Genomic DNA, 20854 nt, shown 5'->3' with positions numbered 1-20854 from the left:
AGCAGTGCGCCAGCCAACCACCATTATCCACCGCAGTCTCCCAGCCAACCACCATCATCTACAGCAGTGCGCCAGCCAAGCACCATCATCCACCGCAGTCCCCCAGCCAACCACCATTTTCCACAGCAGTGCCCCATCCTACCACCATTATCCACCGCAGTCTCCCAGCCAACCACCATTATCCACTGCAGTCTCCCAGCCAACCACCATCATCTACAGCAGTGCGCCAGCCAACCACCATTATCCACCGCAGTCTCCCAGCCAACCACCATCATCTACAGCAGTGCGCCAGCCAAGCACCATCATCCACCGCAGTCCCCCAGCCAACCACCATTTTCCACAGCAGTGCCCCATCCTACCACCATTATCCACCGCAGTCTCCCAGCCAACCACCATTATCCACTGCAGTCTCCCAGCCAACCACCATCATCTACAGCAGTGCGCCAGCCAACCACCATTATCCACAGCAGTCTCCCAGCCAACCACCATCATCTACAGCAGTGCGCCAGCCAAGCACCATCATCCACCGCAGTCCCCCAGCCAAGCACCATCATCCACCGCAGTCCCCCAGCCAACCACCATTTTCCACAGCAGTGCCCCATCCTACCACCATTATCCACCGCAGTCTCCCAGCCAACGACCATTATCCACTGCAGTCTCCCAGCCAACCACCATCATCTGCAGCAGTGCGCCAGCCAACCACCATTATCCACAGCAGTCTCCCTGCCAACCACCATCATCCACCGCAGTCCCCCAGCCAAGCACCATCATCCACCGCAGTCCCCCAGCCAAGCACCATCATCCACCGCAGTCCCCCAGCCAACCACCATTTTCCACAGCAGTGCCCCAGCCTACCACCATTATCCACCGCAGTCTCCCAGCCAACCACCATTATCCACTGCAGTCTCCCAGCCAACCACCATCATCTACAGCAGTGCGCCAGCCAACCACCATTATCCACAGCAGTCTCCCAGCCAACCACCATTATCCACTGCAGTCTCCCAGCCAACCACCATTATCCACTGCTGTCTCCCAGCCAACCACCATCATCTACAGCAGTGCCCCATCCTACCACCATTATCCACCGCAGTCTCCCAGCCAACCACCATTATCCACTGCAGTCTCCCAGCCAACCACCATCATCTACAGCAGTGCGCCAGCCAAGCACCATTCTCCACTGCAGTCTCCCAGCCAATCACCATCATCTACAGCAGTGCGCCAGCCAACCACCATTATCCACAGCAGTCTCCCTGCCAACCACCATCATCCACCGCAGTCCCCCAGCCAAGCACCATCATCCACCGCAGTCCCCCAGCCAACCACCATTTTCCACAGCAGTGCCCCAGCCTACCACCATTATCCACCGCAGTCTCCCAGCCAACCACCATCATCCACCGCAGTCCCCCAGCCAACCACCATTATCCACCGCAGTCTCCCAGCCAACCACCATCATCCACAGCAATCCCCCAGCCAACCACCATCATCTACAGAAATCCCCCAGCCAACCACCATTATCCACCACAGTCCCCCATTCTCAACCACCATCATCCACCTCGGTTCCCCAATCAAAAAATGCCACTGACATCGCATCGGACGACTGTGCTGTGTCGCGTGTCCCGATCGAAAATGAACGGGCATCAATTTGCCATATTTAGGCTAAAAACTCTCAAATAATCATTTTTTTTCGTCCAACAGATAAAATCCCTCATCCGTGATGAATCTTCCTCCATAACAGGATCAATGATGAATCCAAATCGTCGAAAAACAACCTTTTCATCTCCATTCGTTTCCTCCATTGAAATGTGAATCATTTTCAGGGTGTGTGCCCCATCCCTCCACCACAAAAAGATTAATTTACCGAGAGATTAATTAAAAAATAAGGCAATTTTTTCGATTGGCTCCTCTCCTCGATTTATTTATTATCATCATCATATGGAACCACCTGCCAAGTTTGGTGCTTATTATATCCGGAAATGCAACATAAAATTATTACTAACAGACAACACGATCCTGAGGTAAAAGGTCTCGAAGGTTCATCCAGACTCGGTGAGGATACAGCAGGTGGTGAAAGAGAAAGGTTCGCCAAGTTCGTCTCTGATATGTTGTGTTACAAAGTGAACCCACACGTGGAGACGATGAAACGCCATTTATTCCACCAACAGCGACCTCACTCGGCCGGACACAATACTGGAGGGAACACGGACATTGGAACGTGAGGTGATGAACAACGTGGTCACGTGACGGTGTTGAGGATCAACCTCTCTCTGAGAGAACACACGGTGGAACCTGGTGGGAAAACGGGTCCACAATATGAGGATCACTCGGTACCGACAGATTTCGGTTGGAATCTGTAAATTAATTCTGGATGCCCGAGATAACTCGCCTCCTCTCCACGAAATACCACGTGACATCACGAACGTCCATCAACGACTTGTGTCGACACACTGGTCGTCCTTGTCTGTCCGTGAAGGAGGGTTGGTCTGGGCGTGTGTGAACCAATCATTCTTATCTATTTATTATATACGGTTCCTCGCGAGTGACGTCAGCACCTCGGTTGGCGGTTCCTCGCGAGTGACGTCAGCACCTCGGTTGACGGTTCCTCGCGAGTGACGTCAGCACCTCGGTTGGCGGTTCCTCGCGAGTGACGTCAGCACCTCGGTTGACGGTTCCTCGCGAGTGACGTCAGCACCTCGGTTGGCGGTTCCTCGCGAGTGTCGTCACTATGTGCAGTGCGAAGTTTCCTTGGTTACCGACACGTTGACTCGACGTCTCTTCGTGGGTTCTGTTTTTCCTTTCATCTGGACATTGGAGCCGCAGTTTGGATCGTTTGTGATCGTTTCCCATTTAAACGACATCTCTGGATCTTCAACTCATGTGAGTGTCCATGTCTGAGGGGGTTTGAGGGCTTTGCTGTGGTTTTTGAAGTGACGCAGAACATGCTTCGTGGACATTTTGTCACACAATGTGATAACGTCGTTATATATATATTTCACCTCCGCCATCGAAGATGGACGGAGGTTACTGTTTTCATCCCTGTTTGTTTGTTTGTTTGTTTGTTTGTGAACAGTATTCCGGAAAAACTCCTGGACGGATTTCGACGAAGCTTGGTGGGGGGATTAGGTATGGTCCAAGGATCATGCCATTAGATTTTGGACTTGGTCTAAAGTCCAATATGGCTGCTACGGCGGCCATTTTGAAAAAAATATTTGAATTTTTGTTTTTGCATTTCTTTATGTTTTAAGTGATTTCCAACCAAAAATAAATAAATTTGTTGGAGAAAAAAAAATTTTTGCAACTTTTTTTCAAAATAATTTCGATTTTATTTGAAAAATATTTGATTTTTTTTTTTGCATTTCTACATGTTTTAAGTGATTTCCAACCCCAAAAAGTAATGTTGGAGAGAAAAAAAAACAAATTTTGCAACTTTTTTTCAAAAAAAATTCGATTTTATTTGAAAAATATTTGATTTTTTTTTTTTGCATTTCTACATGTTTTCAGTGATTTCCAACCCCAAAAAGTAATGTTAGAGAGAAAAAAACAAATTTTGCAACTTTTTTTTCAAAAAAATTTCGATTTTATTTTTTGGGCATTTCTTCATGCGTGTCGATCTTGTTTAGTTTATTCAAACGTGCTTCAGTAGAGTCTGATCCGTTTTGACCTACAATGAATAGGATATCAGGTTCACTTAAGTGACCCAGCACTATTGGCGGCGGAGGTTTTGCACTCTACCCAGTGCTCCCCCTCTAGTTATGTATGTATATATCTGACTGTCTGTGTGTATATAACTGTGTATTTAATGTACAGGATTTAAAATGACGTTCGTTTGATGATGTGAGTGCTGTAAACAGACAAAGGATGAGTAGGTGTAAACAAGGGGACGCTCTGCACGAAATGGCTTGATCGGAATCAGGGGTGAAACTTTAATAACTGTGAAAACGAAGATAAAACTTGTTAATAGACAAGAAGTGGGTTTATTCGTTTTAAAATCGAACCGATTCAGATCCACCTGTCCTTGGTTTGTAAGTGAATGGGTATCATCACGAGGGAGGTTCATTGTGATCTCTTGAACAATCGTCCCTGAAGTGGTGAACGTGGTGTTTGTGTTTGCTCCATCCAGGATGGCTTCATATAAAACCAGATCAATGGCGACGCATTGGACGTTCATGGGACGATAAGGGGTTCAATCCCGTAAATTCGATGTAAAGTTTTCAAAATTCAACTTGAGCCTTCGATGGCACACCTGTACTCCGATCCACCTACAAGGCCTTCACCCACAGCTGGACGGAGATTCGAGTCTCAAGAGTGTGTCAAGACATGGGGGAAATAACGGCGCACCAAACAGTGGCCCTCTATATATTGCTCGTTTTTTATTTAGAATTATTTTATTTTTTATACACTCGATCCCGGCCTGCGAACACCGAAAAGCGATCTGGACCCCTGGCATCGATCTGGCCGCATGGGACCTGCTGCACTTCGGTGGTTTGACTGGTTTAACTCTGGATGTCAAAGCTACAACCAAGTGGTTGTGCACAAAACTGGTGTCTTCTGAAGTTTCATCACAGTTCAAAGAAATGATAAACGTTCCAATGAGGAAGAGTACACATCCGTACTTGGAGGGATAAATACCCAAAGCTGTTGACGATGTAATTGAGTGCATCACACAGAACATGATGAACCATTTTCAAGTTAATTTGAATGACATGCCTCATCAGACAGAGTCCAGAGTCCACGACTGTGCTCCTCGCAGACAGAGTCCAGAGTCCACGACTGTGCTCCTCGCAGACAGAGTCCAGAGTCCACGACTGTGCTCCTCGCAGACAGAGTCCAGAGTCCACGACTGTGCTCCTCGCAGACAGAGTCCAGAGTCCACGACTGTGCTCCTCGCAGACAGAGTCCAGAGTCCACGACTGTGCTCCTCGCAGACAGAGTCCAGAGTCCACGACTGTGCTCCTCGCAGACAGAGTCCAGAGTCCACGACTGTGCTCCTCGCAGACAGAGTCCAGAGTCCACGACTGTGCTCCTCGCAGACAGAGTCCAGGGTCCACGACTGTGCTCCTCGCAGACAGAGTCCAGGGTCCACGACTGTGCTCCTCGCAGACAGAGTCCAGGGTCCACGACTGTGCTCCTCGCAGACAGAGTCCAGGGTCCACGACTGTGCTCCTCGCAGACAGAGTCCAGGGTCCACGACTGTGCTCCTCGCAGACAGAGTCCAGGGTCCACGACTGTGCTCCTCGCAGACAGAGTCCAGGGTCCACGACTGTGCTCCTCGCAGACAGAGTCCAGGGTCCACGACTGTGCTCCTCGCAGACAGAGTCCAGGGTCCACGACTGTGCTCCTCGCAGACAGAGTCCAGGGTCCACGACTGTGCTCCTCGCAGACAGAGTCCAGGGTCCACGACTGTGCTCCTCGCAGACAGAGTCCAGGGTCCACGACTGTGCTCCTCGCAGACAGAGTCCAGGGTCCACGACTGTGCTCCTCGCAGACAGAGTCCAGGGTCCACGACTGTGCTCCTCGCAGACAGAGTCCAGGGTCCACGACTGTGCTCTCGCAGACAGAGTCCAGGGTCCACGACTGTGCTCCTCGCAGACAGAGTCCAGGGTCCACGACTGTGCTCCTCGCAGACAGAGTCCAGGGTCCACGACTGTGCTCCTCGCAGACAGAGTCCAGGGTCCACGACTGTGCTCCTCGCAGACAGAGTCCAGGGTCCACGACTGTGCTCCTCGCAGACAGAGTCCAGGGTCCACGACTGTGCTCCTCGCAGACAGAGTCCAGGGTCCACGACTGTGCTCCTCGCAGACAGAGTCCAGGGTCCACGACTGTGCTCCTCGCAGACAGAGTCCAGGGTCCACGACTGTGCTCCTCGCAGACAGAGTCCAGGGTCCACGACTGTGCTCCTCGCAGACAGAGTCCAGGGTCCACGACTGTGCTCCTCGCAGACAGAGTCCAGGGTCCACGACTGTGCTCCTCGCAGACAGAGTCCAGGGTCCACGACTGTGCTCCTCGCAGACAGAGTCCAGGGTCCACGACTGTGCTCCTCGCAGACAGAGTCCAGGGTCCACGACTGTGCTCCTCGCAGACAGAGTCCAGGGTCCACGACTGTGCTCCTCGCAGACAGAGTCCAGGGTCCACGACTGTGCTCCTCGCAGACAGAGTCCAGGGTCCACGACTGTGCTCCTCGCAGACAGAGTCCAGGGTCCACGACTGTGCTCCTCGCAGACAGAGTCCAGGGTCCACGACTGTGCTCCTCGCAGACAGAGTCCAGGGTCCACGACTGTGCTCCTCGCAGACAGAGTCCAGGGTCCACGACTGTGCTCCTCGCAGACAGAGTCCAGGGTCCACGACTGTGCTCCTCGCAGACAGAGTCCAGGGTCCACGACTGTGCTCCTCGCAGACAGAGTCCAGGGTCCACGACTGTGCTCCTCGCAGACAGAGTCCAGGGTCCACGACTGTGCTCCTCGCAGACAGAGTCCAGGGTCCACGACTGTGCTCCTCGCAGACAGAGTCCAGGGTCCACGACTGTGCTCCTCGCAGACAGAGTCCAGGGTCCACGACTGTGCTCCTCGCAGACAGAGTCCAGGGTCCACGACTGTGCTCCTCGCAGACAGAGTCCAGGGTCCACGACTGTGCTCCTCGCAGACAGAGTCCAGGGTCCACGACTGTGCTCCTCGCAGACAGAGTCCAGGGTCCACGACTGTGCTCCTCGCAGACAGGGTCCAGGGTCCACGACTGTGCTCCTCGCAGACAGGGTCCAGGGTCCACGACTGTGCTCCTCGCAGACAGGGTCCAGGGTCCACGACTGTGCTCCTCGCAGACAGGGTCCAGGGTCCACGACTGTGCTCCTCGCAGACAGGGTCCAGGGTCCACGACTGTGCTCCTCGCAGACAGGGTCCAGGGTCCACGACTGTGCTCCTCGCAGACAGGGTCCAGGGTCCACGACTGTGCTCCTCGCAGACAGGGTCCAGGGTCCACGACTGTGCTCCTCGCAGACAGGGTCCAGGGTCCACGACTGTGCTCCTCGCAGACAGGGTCCAGGGTCCACGACTGTGCTCCTCGCAGACAGGGTCCAGGGTCCACGACTGTGCTCCTCGCAGACAGGGTCCAGGGTCCACGACTGTGCTCCTCGCAGACAGGGTCCAGGGTCCACGACTGTGCTCCTCGCAGACAGGGTCCAGGGTCCACGACTGTGCTCCTCGCAGACAGGGTCCAGGGTCCACGACTGTGCTCCTCGCAGACAGGGTCCAGGGTCCACGACTGTGCTCCTCGCAGACAGGGTCCAGGGTCCACGACTGTGCTCCTCGCAGACAGGGTCCAGGGTCCACGACTGTGCTCCTCGCAGACAGGGTCCAGGGTCCACGACTGTGCTCCTCGCAGACAGGGTCCAGGGTCCACGACTGTGCTCCTCGCAGACAGGGTCCAGGGTCCACGACTGTGCTCCTCGCAGACAGGGTCCAGGGTCCACGACTGTGCTCCTCGCAGACAGGGTCCAGGGTCCACGACTGTGCTCCTCGCAGACAGGGTCCAGGGTCCACGACTGTGCTCCTCGCAGACAGGGTCCAGGGTCCACGACTGTGCTCCTCGCAGACAGGGTCCAGGGTCCACGACTGTGCTCCTCGCAGACAGGGTCCAGGGTCCACGACTGTGCTCCTCGCAGACAGGGTCCAGGGTCCACGACTGTGCTCCTCGCAGACAGGGTCCAGGGTCCACGACTGTGCTCCTCGCAGACAGGGTCCAGGGTCCACGACTGTGCTCCTCGCAGACAGGGTCCAGGGTCCACGACTGTGCTCCTCGCAGACAGGGTCCAGGGTCCACGACTGTGCTCCTCGCAGACAGGGTCCAGGGTCCACGACTGTGCTCCTCGCAGACAGGGTCCAGGGTCCACGACTGTGCTCCTCGCAGACAGGGTCCAGGGTCCACGACTGTGCTCCTCGCAGACAGGGTCCAGGGTCCACGACTGTGCTCCTCGCAGACAGGGTCCAGGGTCCACGACTGTGCTCCTCGCAGACAGGGTCCAGGGTCCACGACTGTGCTCCTCGCAGACAGGGTCCAGGGTCCACGACTGTGCTCCTCGCAGACAGGGTCCAGGGTCCACGACTGTGCTCCTCGCAGACAGGGTCCAGGGTCCACGACTGTGCTCCTCGCAGACAGGGTCCAGGGTCCACGACTGTGCTCCTCGCAGACAGGGTCCAGGGTCCACGACTGTGCTCCTCGCAGACAGGGTCCAGGGTCCACGACTGTGCTCCTCGCAGACAGGGTCCAGGGTCCACGACTGTGCTCCTCGCAGACAGGGTCCAGGGTCCACGACTGTGCTCCTCGCAGACAGGGTCCAGGGTCCACGACTGTGCTCCTCGCAGACAGGGTCCAGGGTCCACGACTGTGCTCCTCGCAGACAGGGTCCAGGGTCCACGACTGTGCTCCTCGCAGACAGGGTCCAGGGTCCACGACTGTGCTCCTCGCAGACAGGGTCCAGGGTCCACGACTGTGCTCCTCGCAGACAGGGTCCAGGGTCCACGACTGTGCTCCTCGCAGACAGGGTCCACGGTCCACGACTGTGCTCCTCGCAGACAGGGTCCAGGGTCCACGACTGTGCTCCTCGCAGACAGAGTCCAGAGTCCAGGGTCCACGACTGTGCTCCTCGCAGACAGAGTCCAGAGTCCAGGGTCCACGACTGTGCTCCTCGCAGACAGAGTCCAGAGTCCAGGGTCCACGACTGTGCTCCTCGCAGACAGAGTCCAGAGTCCAGGGTCCACGACTGTGCTCCTCGCAGACAGAGTCCAGAGTCCAGGGTCCACGACTGTGCTCCTCGCAGACAGAGTCCAGAGTCCAGGGTCCACGACTGTGCTCCTCGCAGACAGAGTCCAGAGTCCAGAGTCCACGACTGTGCTCCTCGCAGACAGAGTCCAGAGTCCAGAGTCCACGACTGTGCTCCTCGCAGACAGAGTCCAGAGTCCAGAGTCCACGACTGTGCTCCTCGCAGACAGAGTCCAGAGTCCAGAGTCCACGACTGTGCTCCTCGCAGACAGAGTCCAGAGTCCAGAGTCCACGACTGTGCTCCTCGCAGACAGAGTCCAGAGTCCAGAGTCCACGACTGTGCTCCTCGCAGACAGAGTCCAGAGTCCAGAGTCCAGAGTCCACGACTGTGCTCCTCGCAGACAGAGTCCAGAGTCCAGAGTCCAGAGTCCACGACTGTGCTCCTCGCAGACAGAGTCCAGAGTCCAGAGTCCAGAGTCCACGACTGTGCTCCTCGCAGACAGAGTCCAGAGTCCAGAGTCCAGAGTCCACGACTGTGCTCCTCGCAGACAGAGTCCAGAGTCCAGAGTCCAGAGTCCACGACTGTGCTCCTCGCAGACAGAGTCCAGAGTCCAGAGTCCAGAGTCCACGACTGTGCTCCTCGCAGACAGAGTCCAGAGTCCAGAGTCCACGACTGTGCTCCTCGCAGACAGAGTCCAGAGTCCAGAGTCCACGACTGTGCTCCTCGCAGACAGAGTCCAGAGTCCAGAGTCCACGACTGTGCTCCTCGCAGACAGAGTCCAGAGTCCAGAGTCCACGACTGTGCTCCTCGCAGACAGAGTCCAGAGTCCAGAGTCCACGACTGTGCTCCTCGCAGACAGAGTCCAGAGTCCAGAGTCCACGACTGTGCTCCTCGCAGACAGAGTCCAGAGTCCAGAGTCCAGAGTCCACGACTGTGCTCCTCGCAGACAGAGTCCAGAGTCCAGAGTCCAGAGTCCACGACTGTGCTCCTCGCAGACAGAGTCCAGAGTCCAGAGTCCAGAGTCCACGACTGTGCTCCTCGCAGACAGAGTCCAGAGTCCAGAGTCCAGAGTCCACGACTGTGCTCCTCGCAGACAGAGTCCAGAGTCCAGAGTCCAGAGTCCACGACTGTGCTCCTCGCAGACAGAGTCCAGAGTCCAGAGTCCAGAGTCCACGACTGTGCTCCTCGCAGACAGAGTCCAGAGTCCAGAGTCCAGAGTCCACGACTGTGCTCCTCGCAGACAGAGTCCAGAGTCCAGAGTCCAGAGTCCACGACTGTGCTCCTCGCAGACAGAGTCCAGAGTCCAGAGTCCAGAGTCCACGACTGTGCTCCTCGCAGACAGAGTCCAGAGTCCAGAGTCCAGAGTCCACGACTGTGCTCCTCGCAGACAGAGTCCAGAGTCCAGAGTCCAGAGTCCACGACTGTGCTCCTCGCAGACAGAGTCCAGAGTCCAGAGTCCAGAGTCCACGACTGTGCTCCTCGCAGACAGAGTCCAGAGTCCAGAGTCCAGAGTCCACGACTGTGCTCCTCGCAGACAGAGTCCAGAGTCCAGAGTCCAGAGTCCACGACTGTGCTCCTCGCAGACAGAGTCCAGAGTCCAGAGTCCAGAGTCCACGACTGTGCTCCTCGCAGACAGAGTCCAGGACCAAAAACTATATATTGCATGATATTTGAAAAACGTATTGGGCCGGATATGTTCATGTAGATCAGGCACTGAGTGGCGGAGGTATTCGCTCCACCGAGTACCCTCCTACTTTTATGTGACTCTGCTTTATAAAGGTTATGCGGCTTGTTTTTGTGAGTTTCAAAGCAAAATATATTTGACAACACCCAATTTCTGAGCTGTTTTCCATATTAATTTGTTTTCTAAATTACAGAGCCAAATTTTTTCCACCCATCACATGATGATTGGCAGCTGTTTATAAACAATAATGTTTATGCACATCTCCTTGAAATGTCTACAATGCAACGTTTAAAAAATTTGTTTTTTGAAATGTCCCCAAAAGAAGGGTGAAAGTGACTCAATGTTTTTTGGTTGGTAACAGTTCATATTCTAGTCTGAAATTACACTGACTCCAATCAGCCGATTCCCCATAAACTTGCAGATATCGACTAGGCAGTAATATACTGTGTGTGTGTGTGTGTGTGTGTGTGTGTGTGTGTGTGTGTGTGTGTGTGTGTGTGTGTGTGTGTGTGTGTGTGTGTGTGTGTGTGTGTGTGTGTGTGTGTGTGTGTGTGTTCATGTGTGTGTGTGTGTTTTGTTCAGAAAGCATAATGTATTCTCTCTGTTAGCTCCACCACCCCCACCCAGTGTGACCACTCCTTGGATTTTTCACAAGATCTTGGCTATCGTTGTTCACCTTGGCGTCTTGGTTTTCGATAGGTTTTCTTGACGTGTAGGTTTTCTATTATCATCACTTTTCCGAAACCTTGTGAATTCTTGACTTTTTTCATTGGCTCAGCTTGGCATTTATGAAAATGAGGAGTGGTCACACTGCCCCCATCCCTCTCTCTCTTTGCCCCATCCTCGCTCCACCCCCTCCTAATACAGCACAGCACCCTCCTATTCCTCTCTCTCCCACGCCTCTATCTCTCTCTCTTTATCTCTGGACGTATACAAATGGAGGTTATGTCCAGATGGAGGTTATCGCCATACATGTCCAGACATTGGTTATATCCGGACGTACCCTTCCCTCACACTGCCTTACCTTCCCGTCCCATCATGCTGCCTTGCCTTCCCCTCCCCTCATGCTGCCTTCCCTTCCCCTCCCCTCATGCTGCGTTTCCTTCCCCTCCCCTCATGCTGCCTTCACCTCCCCTACCACTCCTCTCTGCTGTTGTGGCAGTTTTGGCACCTCAAGACAGAAAAACCTTGAGTTCAATTTAAGCTGTTTAATCAGGAGTAAATATCAGACAGACTCGCGAGAGGAAACCTCACCTGGAGCAGTGTCTCAGGCAAAAACTTAATTGTACATGGCGTATTGCAAAATTATATTTATGTATATATGTATGTGTATATATGTATGTATATATATATATATATATATATATATATATATATATATATATATATATATATATATATATATATATATATATATATATATATATATATATATACAGGGTGTCCCAAAAAAATGTACTCACTCTTCAAATGATAAAAAAAATGCATTGTTTATTGACTTAGAAACAAGATCAATGGTTAAATGTATAAATGCATGTTAACAATTGTTCAAACTGACGACCATCATGTTCCAAACACAGCAGATAATGCGGACCAATGGATTCAACAGCATTACGAATTATTTCATTTGGAACTGCAACACATTGTCTTTCAATTTGTCATTGTCCTCGCTTGTTAAAGGACAATTTGTCATTGTCCTTTCATTGTCCTCGCTCCCCCACCTCTTCTCGGTCTCCTTCCCTCATCTGTCTTTTCCCTACCCCCCTCTCTATGCTCCCCTATTTCCTCCCCCACACCCCCCCCCACACCCTTTTGTATCTCTGTTTGCAAAGCTACGGGTGGTATTTGCTAGTTTGTAATAAGTTGTGAACTTAAGAAAACTGTTCTTTTCCAGGAGAGCAAAGATGAACGAGTCTCCGGGATCTCAAGACGTTCATCAGAACGAGGTTCTCGGATCTCAAGATGTCAATCTGAAGCAGTCACCACCACATGCTCAACCAAAGAAGAAGAAAAAACGTCTTTGCCTGTGTTTCAAGTAAATCATTTTATTTTCCCCCCTCTTCACTTTTTAAAACTTGTTTTTGGTTATGTCTACCTCAGAAAGTGTACAAGGAATTGACTTTTCAATCTTTTTCAACTTAGGCACATGTTGAAAAGAAATTTCACATGCCGTGTAAGTAAGATAAAATATATTTTCGGGATGTCGTTACAAGAATTGTACGAACAATGGAAAGGGTATTCCTTAAAGAAAATTGAAGCGTATGCCATCTTCCATCTTCTTCGAAGCCGGCTTACATCACCTTTGTCAGCCAATCTTGCTTCTTTTGTTTGGCACGAGGCAAAATGACTTTCACTTTTCCGTAAACCTGTGTTGGGTGCTTTGGTTTGAACCTCTGCTTAAACTCATCAATTTATACATTTTCTTGTTCAGATTCAACATCATTGTAAGGCATAGTATCAAGTTGTTTAAACTTTATATGAGAAAATGATGATTTCCAATACCGGCTGCAACCATGTGGTGCTGTTTGATACACATTGATCTCAAAAGAATTGGGGGGCTTCTCCCCACCTTGAACTCCCTCCCCCAGATATCCAGATAGAAACCATACTTGTGTTACCCTTGGGCAACATGCAAAATTTGGTTGTAGTTTTTTTTGGGTGTGTTTTATTGCCCCTCCCCTCCCCTCATGCTGCCTTCCCTTCCCCTCATGCTGCCTCCGTTCTCCTCCTGCTGCCTTCCTTTCCCCTTATGATGCCTTTCCTTCCCATCACACTGCCTTCCCTCCACTTCCCCTCATGCTTAACTCTTCCCAAACTCCCTCCCCTCTCCACCCCCCCCCCCCACGGACATCTCCGGCAGTCTCTGCATGCTGCATTAACGTGCTGTTTTCACTTACCCCATTTTGTTCAATCTTATAGTACCCCCCCCCTTCTCCACAAGGCCCCCAACCAAACGCTAGTCCAGAACCCCATCCCCTCATGCTCACCTCCTCCTAAACCCCGTTTCCCTCCCCATGTCCTCCACTCCTCTCTCCCCCATCCTCTTCGCTCACCCCTCCCTCCCGCCTCCTCTCTCTCCCTCCCGTCTGTCCTCTCTCTCCCCACTCCCTCCTTACCCTTCATCTTCTCTCCCACCGCTCTCCCTCCCTCTCTCCCACCCCACCCCTCCCTCTCTCCCACCCCACCCCTCCCTCTCTCCCACATCTCCCCCCATCTCATTTGCCAACACCCCCCCTCTGCGAAAGGGACTGTTGAGGACTGCCGGTTTGGTTTTGAATTTAAAATGACTTCTCCAGAGTGTAGCATGAATGAATCAGATTCAGAGTGAGCCAACCGGAGGTGTGCTTTGGTCGCCACATGTGTGATTATGCGTCCCAGGTAGTTAGCGTGTGTTTTAAATACTCCCACCCAGTTTTGTATGTTTTATTTTGGACGTGTTTTATTGCCCTTCCCCTCATCTCACACTGCATTCCTTTCCTCTCATGCTGCCTTCCCTCACCTATCCTCATACTTAAGGCCCAATCACACCTTGACGTTTTAGCCAGCAATGGCAACGTATTAAATGTATGTAAAACGCTGGCTTACGTTGAACTTTTGATGCTTTTTTTTTTTAAAGATTCGGACGTATTCATAACGAGTTGGTCGTATGCATAACGTATTAGTAACGGACACAGAACGTTTCGTTGTGTTATAGATAACTTATACCAACGAATGCTGAACCTGTTGTCGGCCTTCACAACCTATGCCCAACGATAGTCTAACTTATGCATAGCGCGCTGCCCGCATCGCCGACGATCACGTGGCATAGCCTATTAAAAGGCTGCTGCACAACGATTCAAATCATAACCGCCGCAGAAATGGAAGTGTCAACATCAGTCACACCTTGGCGATCTTGCCAGCGTATGCCGACCTCTGAAAAATGCGTCGAAAACGCTGGCGCACGTCGAATACGGTATGGGTGAGTTTGGTATACGTGAATAGAACGCTAAAGTACGCTATCATACGTCGTAGTAAGTGGAATACGTCTTGTAATTTTAAACATGTTGAAAATTTTACGACGTAGTTGCCGTATGACACACGCTCCGCATGCGATGGGAATAAGTTGTACGCACGATATGCGATCGTTGACACACGTCGACACACGTTTCTTGAAAGGTACCCATAAGTCGAAACACGTCAAGGTAATGGTTAGCGTCAGTGTTCCAGACTCCCGGTTTTTTTTTTCTTCGGTATGACGGTGTTCAGTGTACAGTGCGGTTATGATTTAAATCGTTGAGCGGCAGCCTATTAATTATATTATATTATAACCACACTAGAAATCGAAGTGTCAAAATCACCATCATACCGAAGGAAGGAAGAAAAAAAAATAAAAAATAAAACCAGGGAGTCTGGAACACTGACGCTAACCATTACCTTGATGTGTTTCGACTTATGAGCACCTTACAAGTAACGTGTGTCGATGTGTGTCACCGATCGCGTAATGTGAGTAAAACACGTTACTCATAGGTTAGAAATAAGTTTCGGGTACGCTAAACATTACCTCGACGTGTTTTGACTTATGAGTAACTCACAAGTAACGTGTGTCGACGTGTGTCAACGATCGCGTGACGTGCCTACAATTTATGGCCAGCGTTATGCGGAACGTGTGAGTCATATGCTGGCATAAGTTTTAAAATTTCAAGCATGGAAAATTTTAGGCCAACCGAAAAGTACAACGTTTAAAGCCAGCGTACTACGACGTATGGCAGTGTTTTTCAGCGTGCTATCAATGTTATCAAAACTTACCCATAACGTATTCGACGTGTACGAGCGTTTTAGACAAATTTTCCAAAAATCGGCATAAGCTGGCTAAAACGTCAAGGTGTGACTGGGCCTTTACCTCTTCCCAAACCCCTTCCCTTCTGTACCTCCACGGGCATCTCCAGGTGGTTTCCGTGTGCTGTCTTAATGCACTATGTTTTGTTAAATCCTGTACTACCCCCCCCCCCCCTTTCTCCGCAAGTCTCCTAACCAAACGCACATCCAGAACCCCATCCCCTCCTGCTCACCTCCCCCCAGTCTAATTCCCCACTCCCCAACTTCCCCCTTCCTCTCTCCTCTCTCCCCACTTCCCTTTCCTCCTCACCTCCACCCCCTCTCCCGGAGTGTATGGCAATTTTTGGTGAGGCGTCGTTCTCCATACCTTCCTTTCCTCGCTCGCTCTTCTCCCCTTCCGAGATCCCTCCTCATTCCCCCACCTCACTCCCTCCCTCCTTTCTCCCTCCCCTCCCCTTTCCCTTCCCTCCTATTTCTCCTTCCTCTCTCTCTCTCTTCCTCCACTCCTTCCTCTTTCTCCCCCACCACCCCCCCGCCCTTTAATATCCCCACCTGCAAAGCGATGGGTTGCATTTGCTGCACCATTTGAATGAATTTGAATTCATTCAAATGTTACAGCAAAATGAATTTGCTCATTTGCAATCAGTTGTGAAATCAAGAAAACTGTTTTTTTCCAGGAAAAGAAAGACGACCAAGCCTCCCGGTTCTCAAGATGTTGATCTGTTCCACTCTATTGATTCTCAAGTTGTTAGTGTGCACAATTCTGCTGGTTCTCAAGATGTTGATCTGTACCACTCTTTCGGTTCTCAAGATAGAAATCGGAACCAGTCATCACCACATGCTATACCAAACAAAAAGAAAAAAAGTCTTTGCCAGCGTTTCAAGTAAATCATTTTATTCCTCCCCCCCCCTTCACTTTATAAAACTTGTTTTTGGCTATATCTCCTTCAGAAAATGTATCATAAACTGACTTTTCAATCTTTTTCAACTTAGGCACATATTCAGGAGTCATGAAATGAAGGGAAAGCCGAGTGACGACGTTTCACATGTCATGTAAGTAAGAGAAAATATCTTTATTTCCAAACCGGCTCCCACCACGTGGTGCTGTATGATACACATTTATCGAGAGAGACTTGTGGGCTTCTCCCCACCTAGCTATCTGTCAATATTTATTTGTTCCTTATGCACGGCCACATCTTTAAGTTATAAACTCCAAACTCGGGGTACAATATACCTGGTGTTGTCTTAATGGCAGGAGTGGTGGGTTTGAGATCCAAGAGTCCTGAGTTCAAATCCTGTTTGTCTGTTGAATTAATGCCAGGTGGGGTTGACCCAATTGCATTTTTCCTTGAACATTGTTTCTTGTTTATGACTTTTTTTTTAACTCCAGCTTAAGAAAATCTTTCTACTTTTGCAGGGATGCTGAGCCTCAAATGACAAAACGATCTTTTAAGGAAGAGCCGCTTTCTGGTGAGTTTTGAAAATTAATCTTTTCTTAAAATAAATTAGTGATTTCATTGACAAGTATTTTTGCATTTACAGTGAGACCCCTACATTGTATGTCATTCCCAGGTTTGTAAACCTGCAGTTAAATTTAATTCATGTTTTAACATTTTTCATTTGGGAAATAATTTCATTTTGATTTGCTTATTGCAAAATTTAATTTTTGAAATGTCAAAGGAAATGTGAACAGACATTTAAAACAAAGGAGGGAGGGATGTGGTGACTACGTTTTATCGCGTGGGTATTTTTATGATGTCGTAATACATCGGTGGAATTACTTGAGTGATGAGTACGCCTGCGTGCTTAATGGCGGTACATCCACTTAAGCGCAAATTGTCTGCGGAATAAACTTATTGTCTCCTGAGAATCTGCCTCTGAGTTGTCACACTGTTCATGTACTCGGCAAAAATCCAGTACAGGGATTATACTAAAACCGAGAAGGGCAATCGGTAGAGCGCATACCTAGGCGAAGCTGATTAGTTTGTTTTGTTTCCCACTGATAAGCTGGATCTGCATTCGGACCTGAACTAAAATTTAATTGGATTGTTCTTGTCACCTAACCAATTCATCTCCCAAGTTTCGTCTGAATCCTGCCATAGCTTTATGAGACATCGTGCAATGTATCGTTTTTGCCAAATCACTCGATGGTGAAGAATCACTTTAATATTCTCGGATTCGGATCTTCACCAACATCGAATCAATTCTTCCATGTTACATACTCAACGTGCCGACCAAGTTTCTTCCGAATCCGTCCACAAGTTTTTGAGAGATCCTATTCACAAAGAGACAGACAGACAAAGAAAGGGAGAGGTGTGAAAACATAACCTCCGTCCATCTGTGATGGTGGAGGTAACAATGATGCCGAGATGTTGCTTTCAAATCCACACGCTCAGCATGTCGGCAGCCGACTAGCACTGTGATGACGTTGTTGGGTCTTTTCCATTTTCGGGTTTGTTCCATCGTTGCCTCATTGGAGAAACGTTGCCATGGCCTCCTGTTAAGGACGTGGCATGCAGAGTGGCTGTGCCCGAGTACGCACCTCACTTAATGAGCGTTTGGGCCACGTGGCCCCAGTCTCTCTGGGTTTATCGCTGAGGCTGTGACCGATCTGTTGAACTTGGCTCTGACTGCGGTATCGCTGTGTCGGGGCCTGTCCGACCTTTGGGAGTGGTGGAGTCGGGTGTGGTCGTGGAGGGAGGACGACCGAGGCCCAGGGGGAAGAGCGGCTCAGTGGGTGCGGTTCACCCAGCAGTGCTCGGAGTGGGATCACCAATGGGCGAACGGGGTGCTTCAGATGCTGGAGTGGGATGCACTCGTTCTCTTGTTGATGTACGGGGGCACGTGGTCCTGGGTTCAAGGCCAGTGGTTGCTGCTGCTCTGCGTCTGCAGGGCCTGGGCACGTGGACCGCAGTGGTGCTCGCTCTGTGTACCCTGGGCGTTTTGTGAGTCCTGTGCCTGGACATTTTTTTTTGTTATAATTTAAAATGTCTCTTTTTGCTTTCTGGCTAACTTGCATTTTCATTCTATACATTTGTTTCATCCAATTTTATATGATTATTATTCTTTCTCTCTGTATATAAATTTTAAAGTTTGATTTATTATTGTAAACTTGACAAATATCAGTCTTCGGACTGCCTTGTCGAGTGTTCGAAGTTCTCAACAAACCAAAATTAATGAATGAAAACCCAGAGGCAAGCTGTGCAGGAGTTCTGGAGGCAGAGTTATCAGCAGATCTCTGATGCAATCCGGTATAAGAACTCCTCAAGCTCCATAACCGTGGCTCTCTCAAAGGGAAAGGGAGCGTGCCTTGTAATGACATGTAAACAGAGGAAAAGAACATTAAAATCTTAGTCAGATATTTGAATAGGGGAGGATGAAACAGTAGGGTATGGAAAAATAAAGACCTCACTAACCAACCTCGAGCCAGGCCAGCAATGAGTTTACCCTGTGATGAAGTTCGCTAAAACAGAGCATGATCAATTGATCCAGCAATGAGTAGGCCTGAAACCAGCCCTCATTAGGGTGCATCAAACGCCCCCTTTTTTGCGAAAGTTTGAAAAACATAATGGCGATAGGACAGATGTGTTCGAATACATGAAAAAACATTTCTCATTTTTTTTCAGAATTTTCGGTCATCATCTTGAGGGTCCACATCGGGGTCAAAGTTCAGGCACGCAGCTCCTGCGCATTTTTCAGAATAAGTGTTATTTTTCACTGTATAATGATCAAAACTTGTATCTGGTGGTGAAATAATTCTGACATTTCAATGTACTGCTCCTTTGGTGATGTTCCAGTGATATAGAGCCAATCAAATTTTCTGGGAAATTTACCGGAGAAGCGGGAAACTGGTGATTTTCCCAGAAAAATACAACAAAATAGTAACAAATGCCTCGGTTCTGTCAAATTTACGGCTTTATGACCCAGAATTATGTGTACTCATATAATATCATTAATGATCAAGTTTCAAGCGTTTCCGGAGATTCGGATTCTCTTTCCTGTCATTCTCAGTGACTTGTTGCACATTCTGAAAGTGTTCTTCAGACCACGCTGCACCGAGACAGTCTGTTCCGAGTTTTATTAGACGTTCAGCTGCATCATTAGTTACATCGAGTGCTTTGGTTTTAGATTTTGAATCCACATTGGCTGGAAGTGTTGCCCACTCACTCACTTCATACGTTAAGAATGAATCGTCCAGTTCAAGTTCTCGGAACACAAACCAAGAATCAACCGAGACAAAGTCAGATCGGCTAGATGTCAAGTGAATGTCCTTGGGGAAGTGAGGCTTTCCGAAGTCTGTACCAAAGCGCCCAATAGGCAATAGTCCAAGTTCCTCTCTATCAGGCTTGACAGAGATGATATGGTCAGCCAGTCGACGCTTATCTGTACTTGGAACTTCCTAACTGGATAAGGCTAAGGGCACAAACTCAGCTGTTGAGTACCAAAGATGACGCTGTAGAGCTTTGATAGCGGATGCAGAAACATCAGGGTCCACAGATCCATAGCGTATGAGATCTTTATACAGACACAAATCGTTGTATGGCGCATGTACACAATCCTCCGGGAAAACACAATTTCCGGGAAAAATACCATTTTCTTGGAAACTTTGTCAACAAATTACAAGCCAACCTTGTTACAAACATCACCAAAGGAGCAGTACATTGAAATGTTAGAATTATTTCACCACCAGACACAAGTTTTGATCACTATACAGTGAAAAATAACACTTATTCTGAAAAATGCGCAGGAGCTGCGTGCCTGAACTTTGACCCCGATGTGGACCCCCAAGATGATGACCGAAAATTCTGAAAAAAAAAATGAGAAATGTTTTTTCATGTATTCGAACATATTTGTCCCATCGCCATTATGTTTTTCAAACTTTCGCAAAAAAGGGGGCGTTTGATGCACCATAGCCCTCATGGTCCTCTTTGTCCTTTCCAGACGAGACCTCCTGGTCTGCCCTCCATCTTCTATCCAGGTCCTCTTCTTTTGTTCACACTGCATGCCGCAAGCTCTGGTGTGCCCTTTCTTTCTCTATCTCCAAAAACACAGGGTGATACAAGCTCATGTCGATTCCAATCTCCTTCAGAAAGACCCAAAATAATGTCTGCCTCTCAAAACTCCTTCGTGTTCCTCCTCTTGCTCAGGTTCCTCCTCTTCCTCAGGTTCCTCCTCTTCCTCATGGCAGAATTCTCTTCTGAGCCATCCTGCCCACTGGGCAGCTCCAAAAAAAAAAATGCGTTGCCTCTTCCGGCTCTAAAGCACATTCTGCCACCATGGCTGGGACACTCTGGCCAGAGAGATCGTAATTGGCCAAGCCACACACATGTCACATGTGTGCCTCTGCATTTAGAAAGTCCTCACCCAGCCCCACCCACAAGCAAGAGGTGCATACGCTTATAAAATGACTCTGACTATCCAGTCTATAAATTACATCCACTGCCTCCTCATCATCACTTGTCACAAACGACTTACTCTTACAGGTCCCTGTTACATGGAAATGTAACCTACTCGCAACACACCATACTACACTTACCACAGCCTAGCTATGGATCCCCACACCTTCGACGGAACAATGCATTTAACTTGAACCTCTGTGGTAAAAC

General features: G+C 49.8%; 1 protein-coding gene across 3 annotated transcripts in view; it reads left to right on the top strand.

Moving 5' to 3' along the window:
• The first annotated feature begins 2636 nt into the window (after positions 1 to 2636).
• Positions 2637 to 20854, top strand: part of LOC147030958 (uncharacterized) — a 61318-nt gene continuing 43100 nt past the window's right edge. For all 3 annotated transcript variants that reach the window (XR_015056587.1, XM_085875557.1, XM_085875558.1), the window contains exons 1-5: positions 2637 to 2874; positions 12328 to 12468; positions 15926 to 16132; positions 16242 to 16301; positions 16666 to 16718. Coding sequence is in view for 2 of the 3 variants with exons in the window: in XM_085875557.1 (XP_085731683.1) it covers positions 2873 to 2874; positions 12328 to 12468; positions 15926 to 16132; positions 16242 to 16301; positions 16666 to 16718 (463 nt within the window). In the remaining variant the exon portion in view is untranslated. The remainder of the gene's footprint in view (positions 2875 to 12327; positions 12469 to 15925; positions 16133 to 16241; positions 16302 to 16665; positions 16719 to 20854) is intronic.

Source organism: Eptatretus burgeri, chromosome 3, assembly GCF_056783735.1.
Source record: "Eptatretus burgeri isolate ZD-2024b chromosome 3, Ebu_testis_v1, whole genome shotgun sequence".
NCBI lineage: Eukaryota > Metazoa > Chordata > Myxini > Myxiniformes > Myxinidae > Eptatretus > Eptatretus burgeri.
This window is presented reverse-complemented; position numbering and strand designations above follow the sequence as displayed.